The sequence below is a fragment of the Dermacentor silvarum genome, chromosome 5 (assembly GCF_013339745.2).
Source record: "Dermacentor silvarum isolate Dsil-2018 chromosome 5, BIME_Dsil_1.4, whole genome shotgun sequence".
Classification (NCBI taxonomy): Eukaryota; Metazoa; Arthropoda; class Arachnida; order Ixodida; family Ixodidae; genus Dermacentor; species Dermacentor silvarum.
The window spans coordinates 97,757,642-97,781,391 of record NC_051158.1 but is presented as its reverse complement, the minus strand read 5'-3'; the positions used below and the strand labels follow the sequence as shown (position 1 = coordinate 97,781,391).

At 47.6% G+C, this 23,750-nt stretch overlaps 1 protein-coding gene across 1 annotated transcript in view; it reads right to left on the bottom strand.

The window, feature by feature from the left end:
• The window catches only part of LOC119453631 (sodium-coupled monocarboxylate transporter 2-like), a 63,560-nt gene that overhangs the window by 30,090 nt on the left and 9,720 nt on the right, over positions 1 to 23,750 (bottom strand). The window contains exons 3-5 of the mRNA XM_049668007.1: positions 11,775 to 11,840; positions 10,915 to 10,966; positions 6,787 to 6,854 (exon numbers count right to left, since the gene is read on the bottom strand). Of these exons, the coding sequence (XP_049523964.1) occupies positions 6,787 to 6,854; positions 10,915 to 10,966; positions 11,775 to 11,840 (186 nt within the window). The remainder of the gene's footprint in view (positions 1 to 6,786; positions 6,855 to 10,914; positions 10,967 to 11,774; positions 11,841 to 23,750) is intronic.

Genomic DNA, 23,750 nt, shown 5'->3' with positions numbered 1-23,750 from the left:
GGCGCTGGTGTGCTCTTCCCGAGGAGACCGTGCCGGTTGGAGCCCGCGTTGCCCGCGTAGCTGCAACCGCTTTGCCGCGTCGTTATTGGTGTTACGAGCCAGCGTGCTTCTCGTGTTTTTGCAAGTGAAGCTACTGAAAGTGCCGAGCGTGACCATTTGTCTGTTCGATGCTGCCCTGTGGTCGCTATTTGGATAACGTAAGAGAAGAAGAAGAAAAAAAAATGTCACAGTTTCGCCCTAAGGGCGAAGCAATGAATGCGATAGCAACACAGCAATGTCATACGAAGTAAGGTGAGCGGCTTTGGTAACAGTATGAATTGTAGTAAACATGAGCTGATTAAGCAGGTGTGCTGCGGCGTAAGTAGACCGACATGAAGAGAGACTCGATGACCACGAGAAGGCGCGTGTGAAACGATGGTGTTGATGAGAAGCGCTTCCCGTGGGCAGCGCGCGTGCGAAGGGACACACCTGTAGCGCTGCACTGCCGATCCGGGCAGCATTACATGTGTAGCGTGCGTTGGAAAATGTGGCCCGACTATTACTAACTGAATGAACAAGCGTGGTGTGAGCGCGCACAAACATGAAGAGATCACACTGAATGACTGCAGACAACGACTGTCAAAACGCTGGCAGCAAGCATACGCCGCTGCGGGCGAAGGTACGTGCGGTCTATCGCTTCAACAGGAACTGAGCCGCGAATGCACGGCTCATAAAGGTCAGAGCCGTGTGGAGATAAGAGACGGTGCGGCGAGCGACGAGCGCGGTTGTTGGCAGAAGAAAAGTGCGCCCCCCCCACCCCCCCCCCCCGCTTCCTCCGGCGCTGGCTTCCCGCTTCCTTGCTTGCGCGCGGGAGAGATAAGAGACCGTGCGGCCGAGCGACGAGCGCGGTTGTTGGCACAGTAGAAGTGCCCCCCCCCCCCCCCCCCCCGCTCCCTCCGGCGCTGGCTTCCCGCTTCGTTGCTTGCGCGTGGGGGATTGAGTGCGCTCGCTCTCCGTGATAGCGTGCGTCCCAGCACGCTTGCGCTCGGGCATACGGCGCGCGGTGAAGATTTTATCTATACGGAACCTCACGGCGACGGCGACGGCGACGGCGACGGCTACGGCGACGGCGACGGCGACGCCGACGGCAGAAATCCGGTTGAAGTGTCCATATAATTGCTATCGCAATAAAAAAAAGCGATGCGCATTGCTATGCGCCCGGATGCAAGAGCGGGTATCCTGGTTTTAGAGAAGTAAATGGGCGCACGTTGTCTCTTTTTGGAGTGCCTAAACACAATGACAGGTGGAAACAGTGGGAGAGGAATCTTCATTGCTAAGATAAGCCACTATCCGAGACTTCAACTGTGTGGGAGGGGCACTTTGAAGCGCATTTTATTTTGCGCCACCATATTCACTTCATCAACGGTGAGGAAGTAAGGATTCCTCGAGGTAAACCTGCGCTGACCGACGCCGCGGTGCCCACGCTCCTGCCTGATTTGCCATCCTACCTCTCAAAGGAAATGCGTCAGAGAAGACAAGAGAGAAAACACGGTTGCAGTGTGCCCAGCTGCACGCACGAAAAAGGTGCATTTGTCTCGTCGCGACGTTCATGATTCATCATCTCAAGATGATGGTGCGGATGGCAACGAGAGCCTGGATGTGACAGCGCCCCGGCACAATCTTCAAACGATCGTAAACAGTGTGGATATTAGAAAATAAATTCTTGGTGCATTTTTGTGGTAGGATGATCCAGGGGCGGATCCAGGTTTTTTCTGAGGGGGGGTCAGCTTCTGTCAATGATGATGATGATGATGATGATGATGATGATAGTAGCCTTTCTTATTTACCGAAATTTACCGTTTTTCCTCACGATAAAACCGTGTTTTATACGGCTAAAGCAACACCTGTAGCCCTCCGTGGTGGCTCATGCAGTCAGCTCAGGCGTTGAGCACAAGATCGCGGGATCAAACACCGGCCGCAGCGGCCGCATTTCGATGGAGGCGAAATGCAAAAACGCCCGTGTTCTTGCGTTGTAGTGCAGGTTAAAGAACCCCAGGTGGTCAAAATTAATCCGGAGCCTTCCACTACGGCGTGCCTCATAATCAGAACTGGTTTTGGCACGTAAAACCCCAGAAAGAGGAAGAAGACCTGTAGCGAAGCCAGGTATCGGTTTCTCCGAGCTTATAGGAAAAGGACGTTACCCAATACAGCCATGTGCTTGGCGGCTGCGCCTGATAATACAGGGTGTTAAAAACTAAGCTTTATGGTTTTCTTAAAGTTAGGCACTGGGAGGCATGTGAAGACCACCTGTGCAAATAAGTTATGTGGCTAAGGGGGCACAAAGTGAGATGATAATTATCGCTGTGAGCAGCCCAATTAACTAAAATTGAACAGTTATTTTTTGTTGACTGCAGTAAGTGGGTATGTTTGTATTGAAAACTTAGAGACAGTCGAGTTTCTACACAGTATCAGTCGGAAGAATTATTCTAGCGTGTCCGTGCTCCGAGATATCAGACTCCAAATTTCAATTGTCGTACTGCGCAGAATAATCGAGAATAAAGACGCGACAATTCTCATGAATAGCCGTGAATGATCATGAAGCTCACTCAGTGGCCACTTCTGGGGAGGGATGGCGGTGCCATCTTCTCTCTTGAGTCGTGGTGGTGTGTTGACTAGAGGAACGTTCTTGAATACGGGAGTCACGGTCCGCTCCAACGCAGCAACCACTACGCTGGTTGTTTACGATATGCGAATCACCGCGTATGAAGACTCACGACGCCACCTAGAAGAATAACGATGTGGTGTAGTAGGCGAGAGCGCGAGCCAGCGTCTTCATGTTTTGTTTCCCACGCGACGTCATCCTTTTACACAAGGCGCGCATCTGCTCCCGTTTCTCTAACCACGCGACGCCATCCTAGGCCCGCGCGCTGGCGTTGGCCGCTGACGTCACGCTCCCCCACTTTGCAGCCGCGGCTCGAGGCTTCGCCCCGCTTCGCGAGAACGCCCACTCAGATAAACGGATCCGGTGAGCTTGAGCCTCCTATGCTTAATGTACGACAATAAAACTGCGAAGTTACCATGAAAAACTTGTAGCGTACGAACGGTACTGTGCTCGTACTGAATATTGTCAACGTGTAACTGTGATCACAATGAGTGCTACAGTTAAAAAAAGTTGCCTATGCGTAGTCCTTAGTTTAGCTGTTAGTTGTTATTATTTATATATGAACACTTCAGCAAGAGATCTCTTTCATTAAGCAGGTTGGTCACGGAACCGATGACAGCCAATGAGGCAACCGTTGACAACCCAAGGGGAAACTAAGTTAATCAGGCGCGAAGGCGCTCGAGCGGACCTCGGCATGTTTGGCAAAAGGGACGTCCCCTCGTTCATTCGACGCCACCGACGGGACGAGTAAGGCACGCCAGGCGCCAGGAGGTCCAAGGTGTTCATGAGAAAAAATAACTATGGCAACTTCGCGACACCACACTCCTACGGAATACAACTAAGCTTGTGAGCGAGTAAGCTTTACTTCTACATGGCTGATACCACTGGTACTCGCGAAAAATACTTTTGAAGAATGCTGGTGACCATATTTTTTTTTGCGACAGGGCCATCCCCCTGTCAGCGAGGGGGCGATGCAGAAATCTGAGGGGGGGTCAGGACATCCGGACATCCCCCCTGGATCCGCGCCTGGGATGATCCGAGACATCATTGAATTAATGACATCCAGATTTCCAAGCCACGCTCTGCGGCCAGAATCTGCTTCTGTGGAAAGGCTTCTTTCGTTTTTCACATGCCTGACCGAATGGGAGCTGCATGCAGGTGGTCGAGGTGGCTTCCTGTCCGCATCTACTGCTGTTGGCCTGAGAGTCACAATTGCAAGCGTTCTATCGTTGCTGACCTACATGAGAAAGAATGTTAGCTACAAGTACTTAATGGCCTCAAAGCTGGGTCAGGACCCAGTTGAAAATCGCTTCGGTACAGCACGGCAGTCAAGCGGTTGCAATACCCATCCAGTACACAGTTTCTCATTACTGTGTCTTGCCTAAGTATTTATTGGCTTGCCAGATCCGTTGCTAATGGGAATGCTGAGCCTGGTGTTCTTACAGCACTCATTGAGCCAGACATGATGGAAGGCCCAAAGCCTGGCAAAACTGACATAATTCAAAGCCTTCTTGATGATGATGACATTCCCACTGCAGGGTATCAAAAGCAGGGCCCTGTACCAGACCATGTCTCATGTGTTCAAGCAAAATGTGACGACCGGCTCATTTTTTATATTTGTGCTTATGGTGCCAGGAAGTTTTTGTTGAAATTGGAGTGTGATGGGGGAATGCCACAAAATGCTTCTCCCAAAGAAGGAGGATGTTGATAGTCTTGCTGCAACTCAGTACACCAGGCTGTACACCAGGCTGTACACCAGGGGCGGTATTCTGTAAGAATCTACATAGTGGACTGTTCATTTCGGCGGCCGCTGATTCGCTGCTGCTTGGTGTGCAGGAAGGTGCCAGCCAGTCTCCTTCCTGCACGTCAAGCAGCAGTGAATCAGCGGCCGCCGAAATGGGCAGTGAACTAGGTAGACTCTTACAGAATACCGCCCCAGTACACAAGGAGACAATGGTGGCCTACTGTATTCAGACGGGTGGCTTTTCAGGTTTATTCGAAGATTAGAAAAACCTTTTCACAGCCACATTCAGTACACAAGAGCTGCATCATGAGCGTGTTAAGCATGTTATTACTCTTATTAAGAGAAACCGAGAAGACCGGATAGGGTGCGCCAGCCATGCAGAATATCTTTGACGGTGAAAGTTGTAGCTTCTTATGTTACCACACACGGTTCCACTTCTTTGTGAAGTCCTTAAACCGTTCCAAAGAGTCGGGTGACTTCAAGATATCTGAAGTTGAGCCGCTGTACATAAGTATGTGAAATGGTATTGTGTACTCTCTATCGTGCAACTCATCTGTTGCAGTATGTTTCTTGAAAATGCCTCCCCCCTACCTACTGATACAGTCACTGAAATAAACTGTCTGCAGGAGGCTCATGATTCTGAAATGCGCATGTTCATCGCTTGCTTAAATCATAATGATAGAAGAATGAAGCAGTATAATACATGCATTCAGTACAAATTTTAAGCTAAACATTTCGACAGAATTGCCTGTCTGGCTGGGAAAATTGATTAGAACTTAGACAGTGACTCCAACCAAGTAAGGGTATTTATTAGCCCGACGTAATATAAACCGCGTGAAGGGCATCCTACCCTCTGTGTATGTCTATGGCCTCGGAGACACGGCGAAAAGAAGAACCCCCGCTCTAGGTCACCAACACCAAAACATATCGCCCCCCCTCCCTTCAACGGCTTTCCCGCGGGTAAAGTGTCCCCCAGCATCGGCCATCCCAGTCGACCAGCAACGCCGCAGCCTCCCCACCCTTTCGCCATTTTCGTGTGTCTATAATAGGTGCCCTGTCGAGTGTCTCCCCACCTCCCTTTCTCTCCCCTTTCTTACGATGGACTTTTTAAAAGCTGCACACCGTCACCTCCGAAGAATACCCCCTGAAGAAGGAGCCGAATTGGCTCCGAAACATCGGGTTAATAAATACCCTTACTTGGTTGGAGTCACTGTTTAAGTCCTATTCAATACAAATGTATTTTCTATGTTTCGAACGGGACTTGTGACTAGTGCAACTGGGTAAAAAAAAAGCGAAATTTTGATGCTAAAAGTGCACCCTGCCGCTGCAGCACGAAGTGCGTGCATCGCGATAACATGCATTGTAGGTCCGTACCGTGCCCCGCCATCCCTTGCAACAGATCTTAGTGTTGCTTACATAAAATCATATTGTCATATTTGGCATGAGGAAAAATGAACACAGCATTCTGAACCTCTGTGCCGCCGCACTCGCCTGCTGCGTTCTGCCGCTGACTCCCTCAGCCGGTGCTCGGGAAGTGAGCGCGCGCGCCATCTGGTGAGCTTCTACACAATATGCCTCGCGCCGAGGCCGCCGCTCCTTCCACTACCCAATATATTCTAGTGCACTGTACCCTAGGACTTAATGCGGAACCTCACGGCGACAGCGACGCCGACGGCAGAAATGCGCCTGGAGTGCCAGCGCAATGAAAAAAAAAACTTTGGTTGCCGGCTGTGGCCCCGAATAGATAACTTGCTTCTGGCTGCTGTCTCCCCGAGAAAACAGCAAGGGCCACTGTGTAACTTCCCCAGCTAAGCCCTTCTGAGCATGTGCAACTAGGTATGTGCTCCCATTCTCCACGAGAAGTCAGCCGAGCAGACAGGCCAAACACCAGGAAGAAACGAGAGAGTTTTGCTTTAATAAAGGGACTATGCGGTTGAAGAAGCACATTTGTTGCAGTAAGAATATTTAAGTGTCAGTTGTTGACTTATTGCCTAATTCCGCACAGAAAAGAGCCGGTCACCGCCACAACTGATGCACTCCCACAGATGTCTATATAAGTCGGTTTGTTAAAATGTGTGCGCTGTTTTGTGCTCATCAGTCTGAAAGCGGTTCGCAAAGAAAATCTCGCGTTGAAAAGTTCATTCATAACGTTCCTTCGTTCAGCGAACCATAATAACCAAGCTACCACACCATGTGCTTTTGATATGCGCTCTGGTACCAACGTCTTCTGAGCGCCTGTAAACACGCTGGCGGTACATCACGTAAAGAACAAAACAAAATAGGTTGGTAGGTATAACAGTTAAGGTACGTGTACTTTTAGGCAAGGTGAACGCATAGTTGAAACTATTATTTTCTCTCGAATTTAGCTACCAAACACTAAAAAGACAAGAAAAGTACTCACAAGAGCGGTGTAAACTGTCCCGGCGAGGCCGATGGCAATATTGGAGTAAAGCAGTGGAAATGAAAACACTGAAGAAAAGAAGGACACACATGTTTGCAAAGCCACAAAGTGACCGCGGCATTACACTGCAGGTTTGGTAGTCGCGGCGCTCCATTAAACATTGGCACTTTACCTTTCATTGTAACAACAAGCGTTTAAAAAAAAGATACGGAACTCTGTACACGCTTCAAAAATTGAAGTTTCGGCAATTTTTGCTATATATTGCACGAACTATGCACGTGAGCGACCCTGTCTTGGAGAGTGGCAGTGACGTCACAATGAAGAAGAACCCAACGACCGGCGCAGGTGTGGCCCGAAACAGCTAGCCTTGGTTCGGACCCTATACACTGCACCCAGGTCCGTCCTCGTCTTTTGTGCGCTTGATTGTTCAGTGTGGAATAATTTCCACACTGAATTCACCACGATGGATTTCTAGTAGTATTCCCTATAAATTTATACAAGTATCTGATGATGAATTACCTTGTATACGATACTACCTAGGTATTTCCGTCTCGGCATTGTTCTGCTTGCAATACAGCTTCAAAAGCCACAGCTACTAGCTGAACCCTTGCAGATTACATTACCCACTAAATATAATATAGTGTTATTAATTACGCTAAAGGAACCATACTACGAATGCTACCACGTGTCTGGACCCGAAAGGCCCTACCTCAAGTCTCTGAGCCAATCTTTCAAGCTATGGGGCTGTATTCGCTGTTCTTTCTCATTCATGAAACAAAGTTGTAGCGCCTGGAACTACGACTACTCAAAAGCTGTTATTCGCTGTTGATGAATCAATGTCCTAAGAAGTTAAGGAAAGCGTCTTTCCCTTTAGCAGACCATAAGCAAAAGTCATCCTGGGTATTCAGCCTGACGTTATATGAAGTCTTGACGTTATATGTAGCCTGATCGGCATGATAATCGTTCATACGAAGCAATGAAGAAAGACATGTTGCTGTGTCTGTTGTGCTAGATCTACGTGAAGAATTAAACGTTCGTTTGCATTTAGCACTAAATAAATATATGAATCGCACCGGGGATCAATGATTGTATGCATGAAGGCATTGCTTTTTTATTTCTTAACATGAATGACTGTTCTCACGCGTTTAACTATGATTGGGAACTGTTGAATGAACTTGTGCTTCTAGGTCGTGTTATTTGATTATTGTGAACATTTCTAGGAGCATACAAATATTTGAAATTCCCGGTACGAATACGAGGTACACGTGTTATAAAGAGGGATAAGTGCCTCAGAAAGGCTGGCCAACGTTTCTTTAGGAGGGCCTATCTTCGTCAAAGGCGGCCTCGACATCCTCGGCAGGGTAATTTTAACGGATTAGTAGAATGACGTCACGTCGTTGTCGGTGTCGGCTGGCTGGAAAGGGAGAGACTGAAAAGGAAATGAGCGGTTTTGTTTGACTTCTCTAGGCATGGTTTCTAAGACGAGGGGACAAGACTGGGCGAGCGGGGAGGCGGCAGAAAAAAAAAAACTGTTTATAAACTTTATATCACATGTGCTACTCTCTCTGTCAGCCACCTTTTTAATTTTGAAGTACGAATACGAGTATTTGCTAACAGGTTCCTATTTCGTTCGACAATTCATGATACGAAGTCGTGGGATATTTGTTCGCTTCGAAGACAGTAAGACACAACAGCTATTCTTGCAGTCTACAGAGAAAACTACATGATGCAAGTAAAGATTCGTCCGAGTGATTTTACTGCAGGGGAACCGCGGTTCTTGCGCAGACGAATCAGTTCCTGAGTTATCACTTCTGCTCTAGTTCTTCTAGTCATCACTTCTGATCAATTTTTCAAGTTGTTAAATAACAATGTTTTGGCTTAGGTTGCCTACGAACTTGATCTGTCGGTTAAGGTACGAAAATTTTCCACTTGGTCCATCATGTCATGTTTGCATTATTTCAAAACATCGTGCGAACTTCGCTCCTTCAACAAACACTACGTTCTAGTACGGGAATATATGTGAGGACGTGCTCTTCCTTCGTTTAATTACTGTCATTGGTGCATCAGATGCGATCAGCCTTCCTCTATGTCTCATATACAAGCTTCTTATTTGAACGGACTTCCACTTGGCAACAGCATTGGATGCATGAAATCAGAATGTTTGCTTTTAAACCGACATCATCGAACCTCTGTACTTTATTCTTAGAAATAGTACATATTCCATATTTGGTCCGATATCCGATTTGAACACGCCTACTTTTTAGGTAAAGTTGCGTTAGCGGAATAGGTTATGCTTTCCTATGTCTCAAAACCACAATGAATTCCCTTTGCCGGACGTACGATATATGAAATAAGTTTTCCTTACAAATGTCCTGTCTTTTAACTCTGCACACAAATGCAAGTCAGTTTGCCCATACAAAAGCTACACTTGTTCATCGGCTCCTGTCGCGAGCCACGCAATCGTAGCCTACATTTGTGAGAGTTGTCAAACGCTCATGCAAGCCTGCGAGGTATGGCGCCTTTTGAACAGCCAACAGCTTTGCTGCTAGGTTTTGATGTGTATTGAGAATCAAACCAGCAAATCATGTCCTTTCAGATGATAAGTTGCACTGCAGTTACATCTCTTTGCTGCCGAACGTAGATGTGCATGACGAGGGGCTTTGCGCTGCGATCGTAGATATACAGAAATTATTCGAGAAATTGCTAGTTACGACTTACTGCCACTGAGCAGGAGCTGAAGCACCTCTGCACTAAATATCCAGTCTCCTCGCAGGAAGGAAACGTCACTTGTGCTCTAGCGCGCGCAGGGCCACTCGGTGTACCGGTGTATGTATTAACGATTTCCATTGTGTGCGAAATTACAGGCACTGTAACAAATAATTAGTTGATCTCACCACGAGCTTCACACTACGATGACACGCTATGCTGTTTTCCGCCGTCGCGTTGTAGTTACAGCTTCAGTGACACAGAACTGGAGTCGAGCTGCGTGAGCTGGATAACCGTTTGAGGGGGAATGGATAAAGTGCAGCCTGTCTCCCACTGGTTTAAACTCGTCCTCGCCATTGGTCTTACGTGCATGTACATGGTGTGACCGACTGCAGATGCTGGTGCACTCGATTCTAACGCGCACTTTTTCTTTCTGAGAAATGTATTGAAAATTAACACCCGCGTTTGATATGAGCACACAACCAAAACTGCAATATTGAAAGTGTGCCATCACTGGCATAAAACTGCCTGTGATGGAATCCCATTCACACGTTTCTGCGGGAGTGCATTCTCGAACACTGTGCAATTTTTCAACGTTGTCGAATTGGCCATCGTATCATTCAATGATTGGCGCAAGTGACGGTTGCGCCTTCGCTGATTGACTCCAAACACCAACAATTGTACATAATAGAGTAATTTTATGGCATCCGGAATGGCAGCCCAGCTGTAGCACGAGAGGTTCTTCCTCGCGTTTGCCCGATCCAGAAGGTCCCAACCGAAAAAGGGGGGAGTGTTTGCTGGAGAATGTTGCCTCTGTGGGGACTTTCTGCTACGGAATCTTGTCTCTTTTGCTCCTAAGAATGTGCCTTTTGGTAAATACTAAGCTGGACGACGCGCTTCGCTTCGTAGGCTGCCTAAACTTTCGTCCAAACGGGACCATAGTAACCGATACAGAGTGTGTAATGGCCAACCGTCAGATTTTAGTTCACAAGTGATGACCCGTCTGACGGCTGCGCACATAACATGAGGTTTACCTCTCCGCAGTGCGAACTCGGCGCTCAGCCAGTGGAACAGTCTTCGGCGATGGTAGCAGTACGCGCCACACAGGCACACTCCGCGCATGCGCCGCCCACCCGTAAACAAGAACTTGAGTGTAACGTACAATTGAATATTTAGCGCTAAACAAATTCCCGGTAACAGCGTGCCATTATACGTATGTCTAAGGCCACTAAAGCGGCATCTACCCTGTGGTGCTAAGTGGCACTAGGCCTGAGCAAAATTGACTGCAGCTTTTGCGACGCCAGGTCAGCCTGCATCTAGCGACACTTCACGTCATCCTCAGGCGAACGAAGCTTTAGAGGAACTTCTTCCGAAACTAGCGAAAACTACAGCTTCAGTGGCAGAGGTCCTTGAAGTACTTACTTGTGGAAATTCCGATGGCGGCACTGTAGATGCCCACCGCTCCTAATGTTTGCTGTGGACGAATACATGTCTGCAATGAAAATCTCGTCTCGCACTCCTGCGGGATTGAATTTGTCCAAAGAAGTGTAAGAAATATAGCGCTACCCAACCCACGCCCGAAAGCGGAACCTGTCTTAACAAAAAGTGAATGCTCTGAGAGCCAAATGAAAAATAAGGAAGACCTCTGACTATGGAACTTTGTTTAACCATCAACGCCTGCTGAAAGAGCTAGACTTGCCTTATTGGTTTTGTATCAGAAAGTTTATTACTTGCCTGTTCTGGCAAGCAGCTTGTCGGCCCACAGAAATTGTAATAAGGAGAGGGAAAAAAGGGCACACTTCTAACGTGTCTTCTAGTACGGTGACACACTAGATATGTAATATTGTTCATGCAGCAATATTGTGAATGATGTGCAGTGTTGAACAAGTTTGTCAAGACATGAAGTGACGGCCTGAATGATTTTCTTTTTTTTTGTGTGTGTAAGGCCTTCCTCCCTTGCTTGCCTAATAAACGTTGTGTTCGGCGTCCATTCTCAATACGGGCCACATTGAGATATGCTGTACTTCCTCGGTCTCTGAGCTCGCTTCATGCTATGCACTTATCTCCCGCGTTTTCGCATAGTATGCATGCTCCCGCGTAATTTTCTATCCATTCATACCTGAAAAGTAGTAGCTCTGACCACTATTTGGTGATTGCCTCCGCTTCTTTTTTTTTCATAACGTCGAAACAGCCGGAGCAAGTTAGCAACACCGTCTGCGTAGTCTGTTTTTTTTTTCCTCTCCTTCTCGTTAATAAACCCCAACGTCGGCATATTCACTTACACTCAACACGAAGTAGACGACGCAGGCAGTGATGCCAACCTTGTTGTCGAAGCGCAGGCGCAGAAACTGGAAAACAAGAGAACCGAACTATACACTTGGAACCAAAAAGAAAAGAGGATTCTGAGGAAGGTTTTTCGCTTACGTTTGTACAAAATGAACATAATAAAATAACATTAAAATCCGCAATTAAATGTGGATGCATTGAATTGCTGAATGATTCGCGAGCCTACATACCTTTTTATGTCCCTTACAGCGCACTTTATGGTTTTACGTAACGCATGGTCTGTCTAAGTAAATTGCTGTTTCTTAGTTGAGGTTAACAAAAGAACTAGAGTGCGGAAGTCCTGAACGCGCCTAATAAAAACAAGAAAAGCGGCACACGAAATGTCACATCAGCTCAACTGATCGCTGTTAAAGAGACTGTTCTTTAATAATTGCGGCAACCATCAGGATGACGGATCATCTTCGTACTCCAAAAATGCTGTCCTGCAGAGAGAGAGAGACAGAGAGAGAGGGGGGGATACAAGGAAGGCAGGCATGTTACCCAGTCGAGAGTCCAGTTGGCTACCCTACGTTGGGGGAAGGGAGAAGGGGAAGAGAAGGAAGCGAGATAGGGTGGTGGGGGTATGGAGACGTACACGGACCGTACTACCGAGTCAAAGGCACTCGTACAAACCAGACGCTCTCAGAAAGCACAAAAATGCCTTCACTCCCTTTTGAGCCGATGATTGGTGGGGGGCGATGTTCTAGTATAGTCTGTTCATTCAGAAGACGATCATCTAGTTTCCGGAATGCGTAGATCACAGATTGCCTTTCTGCTTCAAGTTGAGGACAGCGGCACAATATGTGGTCAATGTTCTCCTCGCATCCGCAGACATCACGTGCAGGACTGTCAGCCATTCCGGTTAGTGCTGAATAAACTTTCGTAAAGGCAACTCCCAACCACAACCGGCTCAGAACAGACACAGAAGATATCCCTGTCCTGCAGAGCACGTGTAATTGGAATAAGGCTCATAACCTTAACCCAGTGACACAAATGATGATGTATGGTGTTTAATGGCGCAAGGGCCAGGTATGGCCAAAGAGCGCCAGGCCAGTGTTCATGAGTTGACAATGGCGCAATGAATTGCGAAAAGTAGACGTATCGTGGCTGTAAAAGGGCCTAAAAACAATCGCTGTAAAATGCGTAAAATATATATGTAGTAAAATTATGGCTGTGGCTAATGAGGTGCACTATGAACACGAAAGAACAAATTATAAGATAGTTAAGATAAACGAAAATATATAACAGATAAAACTTTCAAAAAGCGCTACTGCCTTGACAGACCCTTTGAAACGCAAGGGCCTGGAGGCGCGTGCTATGCAAAACTACTATCGCGGCGACATCCACTGGAGAGAGGATGCGCTACGAAACTTTTGGTCAAATAACATGCAATACTACATCGCTCAGAAAATCCAGGACAGCCTTATTGTCAAAGAGAGGTTTGTCGCCAAGGAACATAGCGGGATGGAGAGGGAGACGGTACCGGTACGCTAGAGGAAAGTGCCTTTTTCTCTCTCTTTCGGCTTCCCTGCACTCCACGAGGACGTGGAGCACGGTAAGCCTCCCTCCACATCTACCACAGGTTGGCGGGTAATTTCCCGTTAAGAGAAAATTGTGGGTGCCGTATGTATGTCCTATTCTCAGACGAGAGAATAGGACATTAGTTCTTCGTACTTTCGTAACGGGATGCCAGGGACCTATCTGTGGCTTAACTAAGTGGAGCTTATTGTTCGTTTCGGCATCCCACAAGCGCTGCCAGTGGCTTCGAAGTTTCTTTCTCAAGTAGTGCTTGAGATCTCTGGCAGGGATTGAAGCGGTAGGGCTAAGCGCTCGCGATGTAGTTGATGTGGCCATTTCATCAGCTAGAACATTGCCCTCGATGCCTCTATGGCCAGGCACCCAGCATATAATAATATGCTGGTTAGACAGGTATGCCTTGCACAGAGCAGAATACAGTTCAATAAGTACAGGGTTGTTGTGTCTATGTAGAGTCATGACGGCTTTTACGACGCTTAGGGAGTCTGTAAATATTATTGATCTTTTGAGTTTTGATTTGCCTATACTCTTCACAGCCGATAAAAGTGCATAGGCCTCAGCCGTAATACATCGGACTCGATGGGCCGACTACTGCATAAGATACCCCTGCATCTGACTTGGAAGCGTCGGTGTAAAACTGAGTGCAGGACGAGTACTTGAACTGGATTTCCAGAAAATGCATCCGGATTTGTGCCTCTGGAGCATCTTTTGTGACCTCTACAAACGAAGTATCACACTCTATGAGTTGCCACTGCCACGGTGGCACTGGCTTTGCTGGGGCCATCAGAGAATGTTCAAGTAGTGGGATGTCAATTTCTTCACTAATTTTTCTTACACGTAGTGAAAAGGGTTCTCTTGCTGTCGGCCGGTTATTAAAGAGTGTGGAACTGGTCATATCATTTACGGTTGAGAAGGACGGATGTTCTGGGTTCGAATTTACTTTCAGGAAATAGGTGAGGCTTAAGGATGAACGTTGCATATCAAGCGACCACATGTCCCCCTCTATATACATGCTTGCCACAGGACTTGTCCTGAAGGCACCAGTGGCTAGGCGGATGCCTAGATGGTGTACAGGATCCACCATCCTTAGGGCGCTTGGCGCCGTAATGGCGCCGTAATCTAATCTTGTGAGTATGACGCTCTTGTACAAATTTAAAAGACACTGTGTGTCACTACCCCAAGCGGTACGTGACAACACTTTTAGACTATTCATTGTTTTCATACACTTGTTTCTTAGATACCGTATGTGTGCCACAAATGTAAGCTTCGTATCTAGAATCATACCTAAAAATTTATGTTCTGTTTTTACGTGCACGCGTTCTCCCTGCAACTCAATGTCAGGATCGGGGTGCAGACCCCTCTTTCTGGAGAACAGGACGCAGGTGGTCATTTGTGGGTTAAGGCTAAATCCATTCTCGTCTGCCCACTTAGACACCTTGTTCAGACCAAGCTGAATCTGCCGCTCACAGACTGCGAGATTGCACGAGGCGAAACCTATCTGTACATCATCGATGTATGCAGAATAAAACATATTTCTTGGGATGTACAGACGCAAAGAACTCATTTTTACGATAAAGAGAGTGCAACTGAGCACCCCACCCTGTGGCACTCCAGTTTCCTGCACTTTCACTAATAAAACGACGCCTTCCGTTTTCACTTACAAAGTTAATAATACTCCAATTCAGAGCGTTAGTGAATATAAATACCTTGGTCTTGTTTTCACACCAAGTATGTCTTGGTCGAAGCACATAGATTTAATATCCTCAAAGGCATTGAAAAAGTTAGGCTATCTGCGCCGCACATTGACCACAGCCCCAAGGGACACTAAACTACTCATGTATAAATCGCTAATCCGGCCTATACTAGAGTATGCTTCTCCTGTCTGGAATCCACACAAACAATGCCACATTAATCAGATTGAGGCCATCCAAAAGAAAGCGATCCGCTTCATATGCCGTAGGTACGACAGGGATTTTTCACCCTCTACAGCGCTTTTATCCCTAGGCTTACAACCGCTCTCAGACCGCCGACGCACGGAATCACTGAAGTTTTTACATTGCATTATTAACTCCTCTTGCCGTATATCTTCAGATAATTATCTACCTCCTGCAAAACCATCTCGTACTAGAAGTTACCATCGCCTAAACATCGCGCCTTATTTTGCCCGTACGGACACTTTTAAATACAGTTTATTTCCTCGTGTAATTGAATACTAGAATTGTTTGCCTGGTCCTACTCGTTCTCTTCCTTTAAACTTATTCTTATCAGTCATTGAATAGTTTTGATTTGTTTTGTTCGTATTGCCTTTATTGTTTATTATTTGTCATTCCTCTGCTTTTCACACCCACTCCTGCCATAGCCCGATAGGGCTGCAGTATGTACAAATAAATAAATAAAATAAAAAAGGTCTTGATACAGCATTTCCCATACGAACACGGAAAGTGCGATTAGATAAATAACTTTCTATGACATTTAACATGTTACCACGTATACCAACGTGCGAGAGGTCTCTAAGTATTCCAGACCGCCACGTGGTATCGTAGGCTTTTTCTATATCAAGGAATACAGAGAGAAAGAACTGTTTATGGACGAAAGCTTCACGAATTTGCGTCACAATACGTATCAAATGGTCAGCGCTGGATCGACCTTCTCGAAACCCGCATTGGTACGGGTCAACCAATTTGTTTGATTCGAGAAAATGTATTAGTCGGTGGTTAATCATTTTTTCGAACAGTTTGCAGAGGCAGCTTGTTAGTGCTATAGGGCGGTATCTCGAAGCAGACGATGGGTCCTTGCCCTCCTTCAGTATAGGAAGGACAATGGCCTCTTTCCAGGCAGAGGGGATCTTGCCGGAGGTCCATATAGCATTGTATAGGGAGAGGAGAGTTTTCTTTGTTTCATGAGGAAGGTGTTTCAGCATTTGATAAGCTATGCGGTCAGAGCCTGGCGCAGACTTGTTACAACAACTAAGTGATGCATACAGCTCAGCAATGCAGAATGGATGGTTGTATGCCTCGTTTCCGGTACCTTTTCTTTCTAGTTTCTGTTTTTCTATTGTAGCCTTGTGCCTTTAAATGTTTGGGAATAATGAGATCAGCTGGCCACATGTTCAAAATGCGCTCCCAGGCAGTTAGCTTGGTCTTCCAGACTATGGCCTTGTGTGTTTACCAACGGGAGTGAATACGTTTGTAGCCCTTTTATCTTATTAACTTTCTTCCAGACTCTGCCCTCGTCTGTATATGAGTTTATGCCTGATAAAAACTTTTTCCAACTTTCTCTCCTGGCCTGTCGGCGCCCTCCGATTTAATTTTCTTAAAATTGACAAGATTTTCCGCAGTTGGGGAGTCGCGTAGCAACCCCCACGCTTTGTTCTGTTTCCTACGAGCGTTCCGAGATTTCTCGTTCCACCATGGGACACGGCGTTTGCAGGTCGCACCATTCATTTCTGGTATACATTCAGTAGTGGCATTGATTATGAAAGATGCAAGATACTCAACCGCATCATCAATTCCCAGCAAAGATATGTCAGGCCACGAGATACCACTTGTAAGACTTTTGAATTTCTCCCGATCTACCGTATCGAACTTCCACCGGGGAGCTTGTGGTGGAGGTTCGTTTTGTAGTGGTGATCTCAGCAGTATGGGGAAGTGGTCACTCCCGTAAGGATTTTTATAACTTCCCATTTAAGTTCAGGAAATATAGACGGGGAAGCTACACTGAGGTCAATGGAAGAAAAAGTTTTGTTTGCGAGATTGTAGTAGGTGGGTTCCTTCTTATTCAGGAGACACGCACCAGAGGAGAAAAGAAATTGTTCGATTAGGCGTCCTCGCGCATCGATACGCGTGTCGCCCCACAAGCTGCTGTGTGCATTCAAATCGCCAAGAACGAGGTAAGGTTCTGGTAATTCATCTATAAATTACTGAAATTCATGCTTGTGTAAAGGACAATGTGGGGGTATGTAGAGCGAGCAAATGGTTACGAGTTTACCCAGAAGTACAGCACGAACGGCTGCCGCCTCAAGTGCCGTATTGAGTGGAAGGTGCTGACAGGCTACACTTCTGTCGAGTATGATGGCCACACCACCAGAAGATGCGGCAGAATCCTCGCGATCTCTTCGGAAAACAATATTCTGACGTAGGAAGTTGGTGTTTCTGGAGTTTAGGTGTGTTTCTTGAACACACAGCACCTTTGGATTAAATTTATTGGTAAGTTCTTGGATGTCGTCGAGGTTGTGGATTAGTCCCCTAACATTCCACTGCATTATTGTGTTCATGTTGGAGGAAAATAAAAGGTGCTGTGTGTCTCAAAAGGGAGGAGAGTGACTTACTTTACAGAGCCTTTGTTAGGCCCTGTAATTGGTGTTTTGTCTTTTTTGGAGCGGTCAAGAGAACCTCGCCGCTCCTTCGACGCTACTAGCGCCGTTTGGCTTGGACTAGTGTCCATAGCCTCTTGCGAGGCACTGGACACCCGCTCCAGAGAGCGATGTGTGCGTCGCGTAGACTTCATCTCGAGCGACGAAGCCTTCGCCCCCACCGGGCCGGAGGTCGACAGGACCCCTGTGGCCTCTGCGGTGCCCTGGCTGCTGCCGGAGCTTGTAGAGGCCACTGGTGTGGACACTTTGAGAGATGGCAGGGCAGCGTTGGTTGCTCCCACCTTAGTGGCGGGTGGCGTTAGCCTCGGCACGCTAGACGTGGTCCGGGCTACCGCCAGAGGCCGTTGTGGTGCCGCCCTCCGTTGCACCACTTCGGCGAAAGATGTTTTAAGCAAGAACAACGAGGAGATACGTTGACGTGCTTCGCGGAATGTGATATTCTCCTTCACTTTTACAGTAATTATTTCCTTTTCTTTCTTCCAGGCTGGACAAGCTCTGGAGTATACCGGGTGACTGCCGTCGCAGTTCGCACAATGTACCTCGTTATTATTGCAATCGTCAGAAGAGTGACCAGTTGTGCCGCACTTTGCGCACATAAGCTGCCCTCGGCAGCTTTGGGATGCGTGACCAAATCTTTGGCATTTGAAGCAACGTCGCGGGTTCGGAATATAAGGTCGAACATGTAGTTTTACATAACCGGTTTCAAGAGTCTCGGGTAATGTAGTTGAACTGAAAGTGATTATTAAATGCTTTGTTGGGATTTCGTTGTCATTCCTTCTGATTGTGATGCGCTGCACATGGATTACGCCTTGGTCCTTCCATCCATCCAGGAGTTCTTCTTCATTCAATGTCATTAAGTCTTCATCTGATACTACGCCTTTGACTGTGTTCTTAGTTCGATGTGCGCTGATAGAAACAGGGATATTACCAAAGGCTACGAGGTGTGCTAGTCTGTTGTATTGTTCCTTGTCTTTTAGTTCGAGGAGCAAATCTCCACTTGCCATCTTTGTTACCTTATAACCAGTTCCAATGGTCTCTTTTAGGCACTTGGCCACAAGAAATGGTGAAATTGTTCTAGCTTTTGTAGATGATTGTTCACAGTGGAGGACGTGGAATTTCGGGAAACGTTCGTTGTTTTTGGGCAAGAATAGCAATGTTGCATCGGTGCGTAGCCTTTTCGAGGCACGATCGGTTGAGAAAGGGTTCGGGGATCCCAAGGAAAGAAGTGATTTGTTCGGCAACGGCGTCTACCACCCACCACGGAGCCCAACAAGGGGACGTGGCAGAAGATATAAACAAGTCTGCACAGCGCCAGCTGTATGCCGTTACTATAACCCAATATGGTATACCCAAGGTAGGACAGCCACACCAGGTTAACCCTTGCCGCCAGGAAAAGTCGAAGTGAATGGAAAAGATGAGAGGACAGGATAGATTAAAAGTGGAAGGGAAACACGAAGATCATAGTAGAGGGAGATAGGAAAAGACGACTACCGGTTTCCACCGGGCGGGTCAGTCGGGGGAAACAGAGGCCAAAGGGTTGTGTTGCCTCCGCCGAGGGGCCTTAAAGGTTCGAACACCCAGCTTCGGCTCAACCCCCAGGATCCCCTTTTCCCCGGACACGGCTAAGCCACGCACGGGTAAACGTGGGAGGGTCCAACCCTCGTGTGCTCGGGTCCGTGGTGTCGCCACACACCAAACGCCTGCTGACGCAGACGCCCCTGCGGGGAACCCAGTGACACAAAATATTTGTTGCGTTCATCATGTGGCCACTGTCGCTGGACGCGGTGTCACATTCTGGTGGATTCTTTGACACTGTAGTATGTCCGGAAAAGAAAGAAACGGTGATGTACAGAGTCGCACAACTATCAAACACCAAGATTTAAAAATATGCAAATGCCAAGTAACTGGACAGAACAAAGTTAATGTTTGCTTTCGCTTGGAGATACTCAGGTTATTTCTTGCATTATGTCTAATTAGTATAGTTAGTTCTAATTAATTATTTGACTTCTCAAATATAATTATTACTTGAAAAGTGTCAATGAGCAAATTGTAGAGCAACATGAAAAACTCCCGATACAGCTTTATGTTGGTCAGTACGTGCTACATAAGTGTTTTTCCAAGCGTGAAAGAAGCCTGCGAGTACACGCAAAATTGCTGCGCGACTGGCCGTTTGAGGCACTTTGCATGTATTCGCGGTGTATGTGCGTATATGCCACTTCATCACGCAGAACGAAAGAGTAATAACAGCATAGGAGACGTCCAAAGCGTTCCGATGTTGTGCTCTTAGATGACACACACACACACGTCCTGGGAAACAAAACCGAAACGTGTTCGAGGCTGCCAAAAATTTACACCCGCAGCAAAGTACTTGATTACTGCAATATCAGGTGTGTTTGTCTGGTTGAGTTCTGCACCACCAGGTGGCTCCACGGAGTATTATTATTATTATTTGATTTGTACACATATAAACTCAAGGACACAAATGGATTAAGGAGGGAGCAAGCTGACAACTGCCACCGAGAGGGGCACAACGCCTGCCTACTCCTATAGGAGGAGGGAATAGAGGAAATGAAAATATGAGAAAAGAAAAGAGGAAATAAAGAAATGACGGAGACACGGACAGAACAAATAAAAAAAATAAAAACAAAACAAAATACAAATAATGTCTATAAACGGGAGGCCAAGTCAGTGTCCTTCAGAAAACTTAGCAAGGCTCGATGGGCCTGGTCACGTCTTGCAGCGCTCCCCTTTGGAAAAAGGCAATCGTCAAGGGTCGCACATTGCAGCCCCATAAGTCTATACTCCTTAATTAGTAATGCGCGCTGCGCAACGAATGCGGGACACTCTAAAACTAGATGTTCAAGTGTCTCACAGGAGCCACAAAACGTACACGACGGGCTGTCCACACGTCCTTGTCGGTATAGGCGTTCGCGCACCAACACAGACCCAACCCTTAACTTGTATAACAGTGCTCTAGCACGACGGGGCAAGCCTCGACCACGAACGCGGGGAGGGAACGATCCGTCTGCAACACGCCGGTCTGGGTGCTGTTTTAGGAGGTGTCGGCGTATAAGGAGACGGGCGTTTTCAAACGTGCACGAAATGTCAGGGCAGTCACATTCATGGTGGGCACAGCTTGAAGCGAGGCGATCAGCCTCTTCATTTCCAGCGATGCCCACGTGCGAGGGTACCCACTGGGCAATGAGGGACACTCCACAGGAAGTAATTTTGCCCGAAGTTTCTTGGATACTGCACAACAATGGGCTATCGGCATCTTGTCTAAGTCTGCTGAGGGCAGCACGGGAGTCTGTAAGAATGACGACCTTCAAGGCGTTTAATTCTTCGTGTACGTATTTCAGAGCAACATCAATCGCTGCTAGTTCTGCAGTTGTTGATGAGGTTGGATGTAGTATTCTGAATACCCGTCTGATGCCAGTCGAAGGGCAGAAGAAAGCTGCAGAAGCGCCTTGCGCGTCGCTGTGTACAGATGCGTCCGTGAATATTTCAATATATCCTTCAAATTTTTCAAATAGGTGGGACTGGGCCAATTGAAATAGTGCCGGAACAGGCTGACTAGATTTTTTGTGGATTTCAGGAATTGTCAGATAAATGGGGAAGGAGCATTTGTTGCGCTTCTTCGGAGTAGTGAAAGAAGTAGTGTCTCGTGAACTCTGAGTAATGTCCACAAACAATGCCGCCATTTTCCCCATCCGAGAGAAAGGGCGCTGAAGCAGCCGATTAATCAGTGCTTGGCCGTCAGATGCTCGGTGCAAACGTTCGATATGGTGTAGCGCTCTCTGGTCTGCTTGCAAGCTCAGGGGAAACTGGTGCGCTTCCGTGAGTAGTGGAACAGATTGTGCCTCACGAGGTAAGCCAAGCATGACTCGGAGGGCAACACGATGGTCCCGTTCCAACTCAGACATCATATTTGGCGGCACGTTCAAAACTGGCAAGGCATACATCACGCCAGAGAGGACAGACGATTGGTATACCTGAAGTGCTGTCGTCTGGTCGCAGCCAGCGCCCCTAGCAGTCAAGGCGGCCACATACTTGAGCAGCGACCGCGATTTGCACCGCACAGAGGTAATGGCAGGGCGCCAAGAGAGGCGATCATCGATAATTACACCCAGGTAGCGGTGGTGTTGTACCCATTGTACCGGTGTCTCTCTGAGGTACAGCCGGCTCATGGTTCGACGAGCCCGTTGCCTTGGATGATATGCAATCGCGGCTGACTTAGCTGGTGAGATCTGCAGACCAACTTCCTCCAAGTACTCTGAAGTCGCATTCAGAGCTCTCTGCAAGATTCCACGAAGACGTGGACCATGGTACGAAGGACCGCTGATCCACAGTGCAATGTCATCTGCATAGATTGCTATACATATTGGAAAGTCTGCTTCCTGAGGCAATCGGCTTGGAAGTCCAGCAAGTACACTGTTGAAGAGAAGCGGCGACAAGACGCTGCCTTGTGGTACACCGCACTTAACAGGGCGAGAATCACTTGTTGCTCCTCCAACACGCACTTTCATGTGGCGCTCAGATAGAAAGTTATGCACGAAATGAAGCAGTCGACCCGAAATTCCCGCATTCATAAGGGCGATAATAATCGCCTTATGGGGAACCGAATCGAAAGCTTGCTGTATGTCCAGGAAGAGCATGTATGCAGAGTGCTTGTTTTCTCGAGCAGACTCAAGAGATGAAACGAGGTCTGCTATGCTATCGAGGGCTGAACGGTGAGTAGGCCGAGTAGGCCGCTCACGTTTACGCCTCCGCCCCTCCGGTAAAACGCCCAGTCCACCTGCGTTTACCATAATACAGGACAAGCTAAAGCTCTCTAATGCAGCGCCACTAGCGGGTACGTCATAGGTACGTCACAGACCGCCGTTGGGAAACTAATTGCATTTTCACCTAAGGGCGACATAAGTAGGCATTGATTGATTGTATTGGAAATTACCGGCGCTTTATTGCGAGCTACAGCCGGATCGCAAACGCCGTCTGCCAAGGATCCAATGGCCAGCGAGCTTCGCCTACCGTTTCCCTGCATTTGCCAGGTGGCCTGGTTTGCTCATTCGTTCTTCTCTACAGTGGGTGTCGAGAAAGCCAGGGGCCCTATGGGGCTCTTGCGTTGCCCAGGGGGCGCTGCAAAAATGGTGCTAAAAAGCGCCCTCAATCCGAAACTGGGTAGTACCAAGCTCGGTCGTCTGCTTCGGCAAGCACGTTTACAATATGGACCCGCCACTTTCGGTTGTGTTGTACCACGGCTTGCAGCGAATATCGGGCGCCGAAGATTTTTCCATGGGTGGCATGCTGCGTAAAGGCAAGAAATTATGCAACCCGAATACGTGTACGCCGTTCAAGAAATAAGCGGCGAAGTTTTCGCGCGGTGTCAATCGCAAGTGAAGCGAGTCACACTCCTGCGAAGTTGGAACTTCAGGTAAGGTTGGCACGCTGCTAGATTCAGGCGCACAAACGCGAGGAAATGCTTTCTATAAATGAATTCACAGCATCGATAAGCAGACATGTGTACGAACTGCTCGAGCGCACGATCGTACGCGCCGCGACGGCAGCGGTCTTTCGACATGCCGCGAAACGGCAGGTCTCCTGCAATCTTTGTTGACTGCTTGCCGCTAGACAAGTAGTTATGCCTGCGCTGTAGTAGTGGCCATCTGTCTAGCAATTGATAAATAACTGATGCAATGCAATGCATATAAGCTCGCACTAACGTACGTACGCGCGAATCGCGCTGCAGCGCGCGCTCGTGCACTGCTCGCTTGATGTAGCTTTTAATGACAGCTAGCGCTCGAACATCGATGTGCTGTAATCAATACTACCTTGCTGTGCTGCCTCAACGTGCTGGCTTGAGGTCAAGGATGAGCACATTCAACTCTCTAACCTGTGCTGCTCGTAGTGGGGTAGTGAATTGTCACCGAATCAGCCCGACCGTTTGTGGTCATTTGCACACACTTGGTCACTTAACCACTTCGCACCGGTCGAATTGTTAATTGTCGCTGTGGCCGGGTCTCGGATC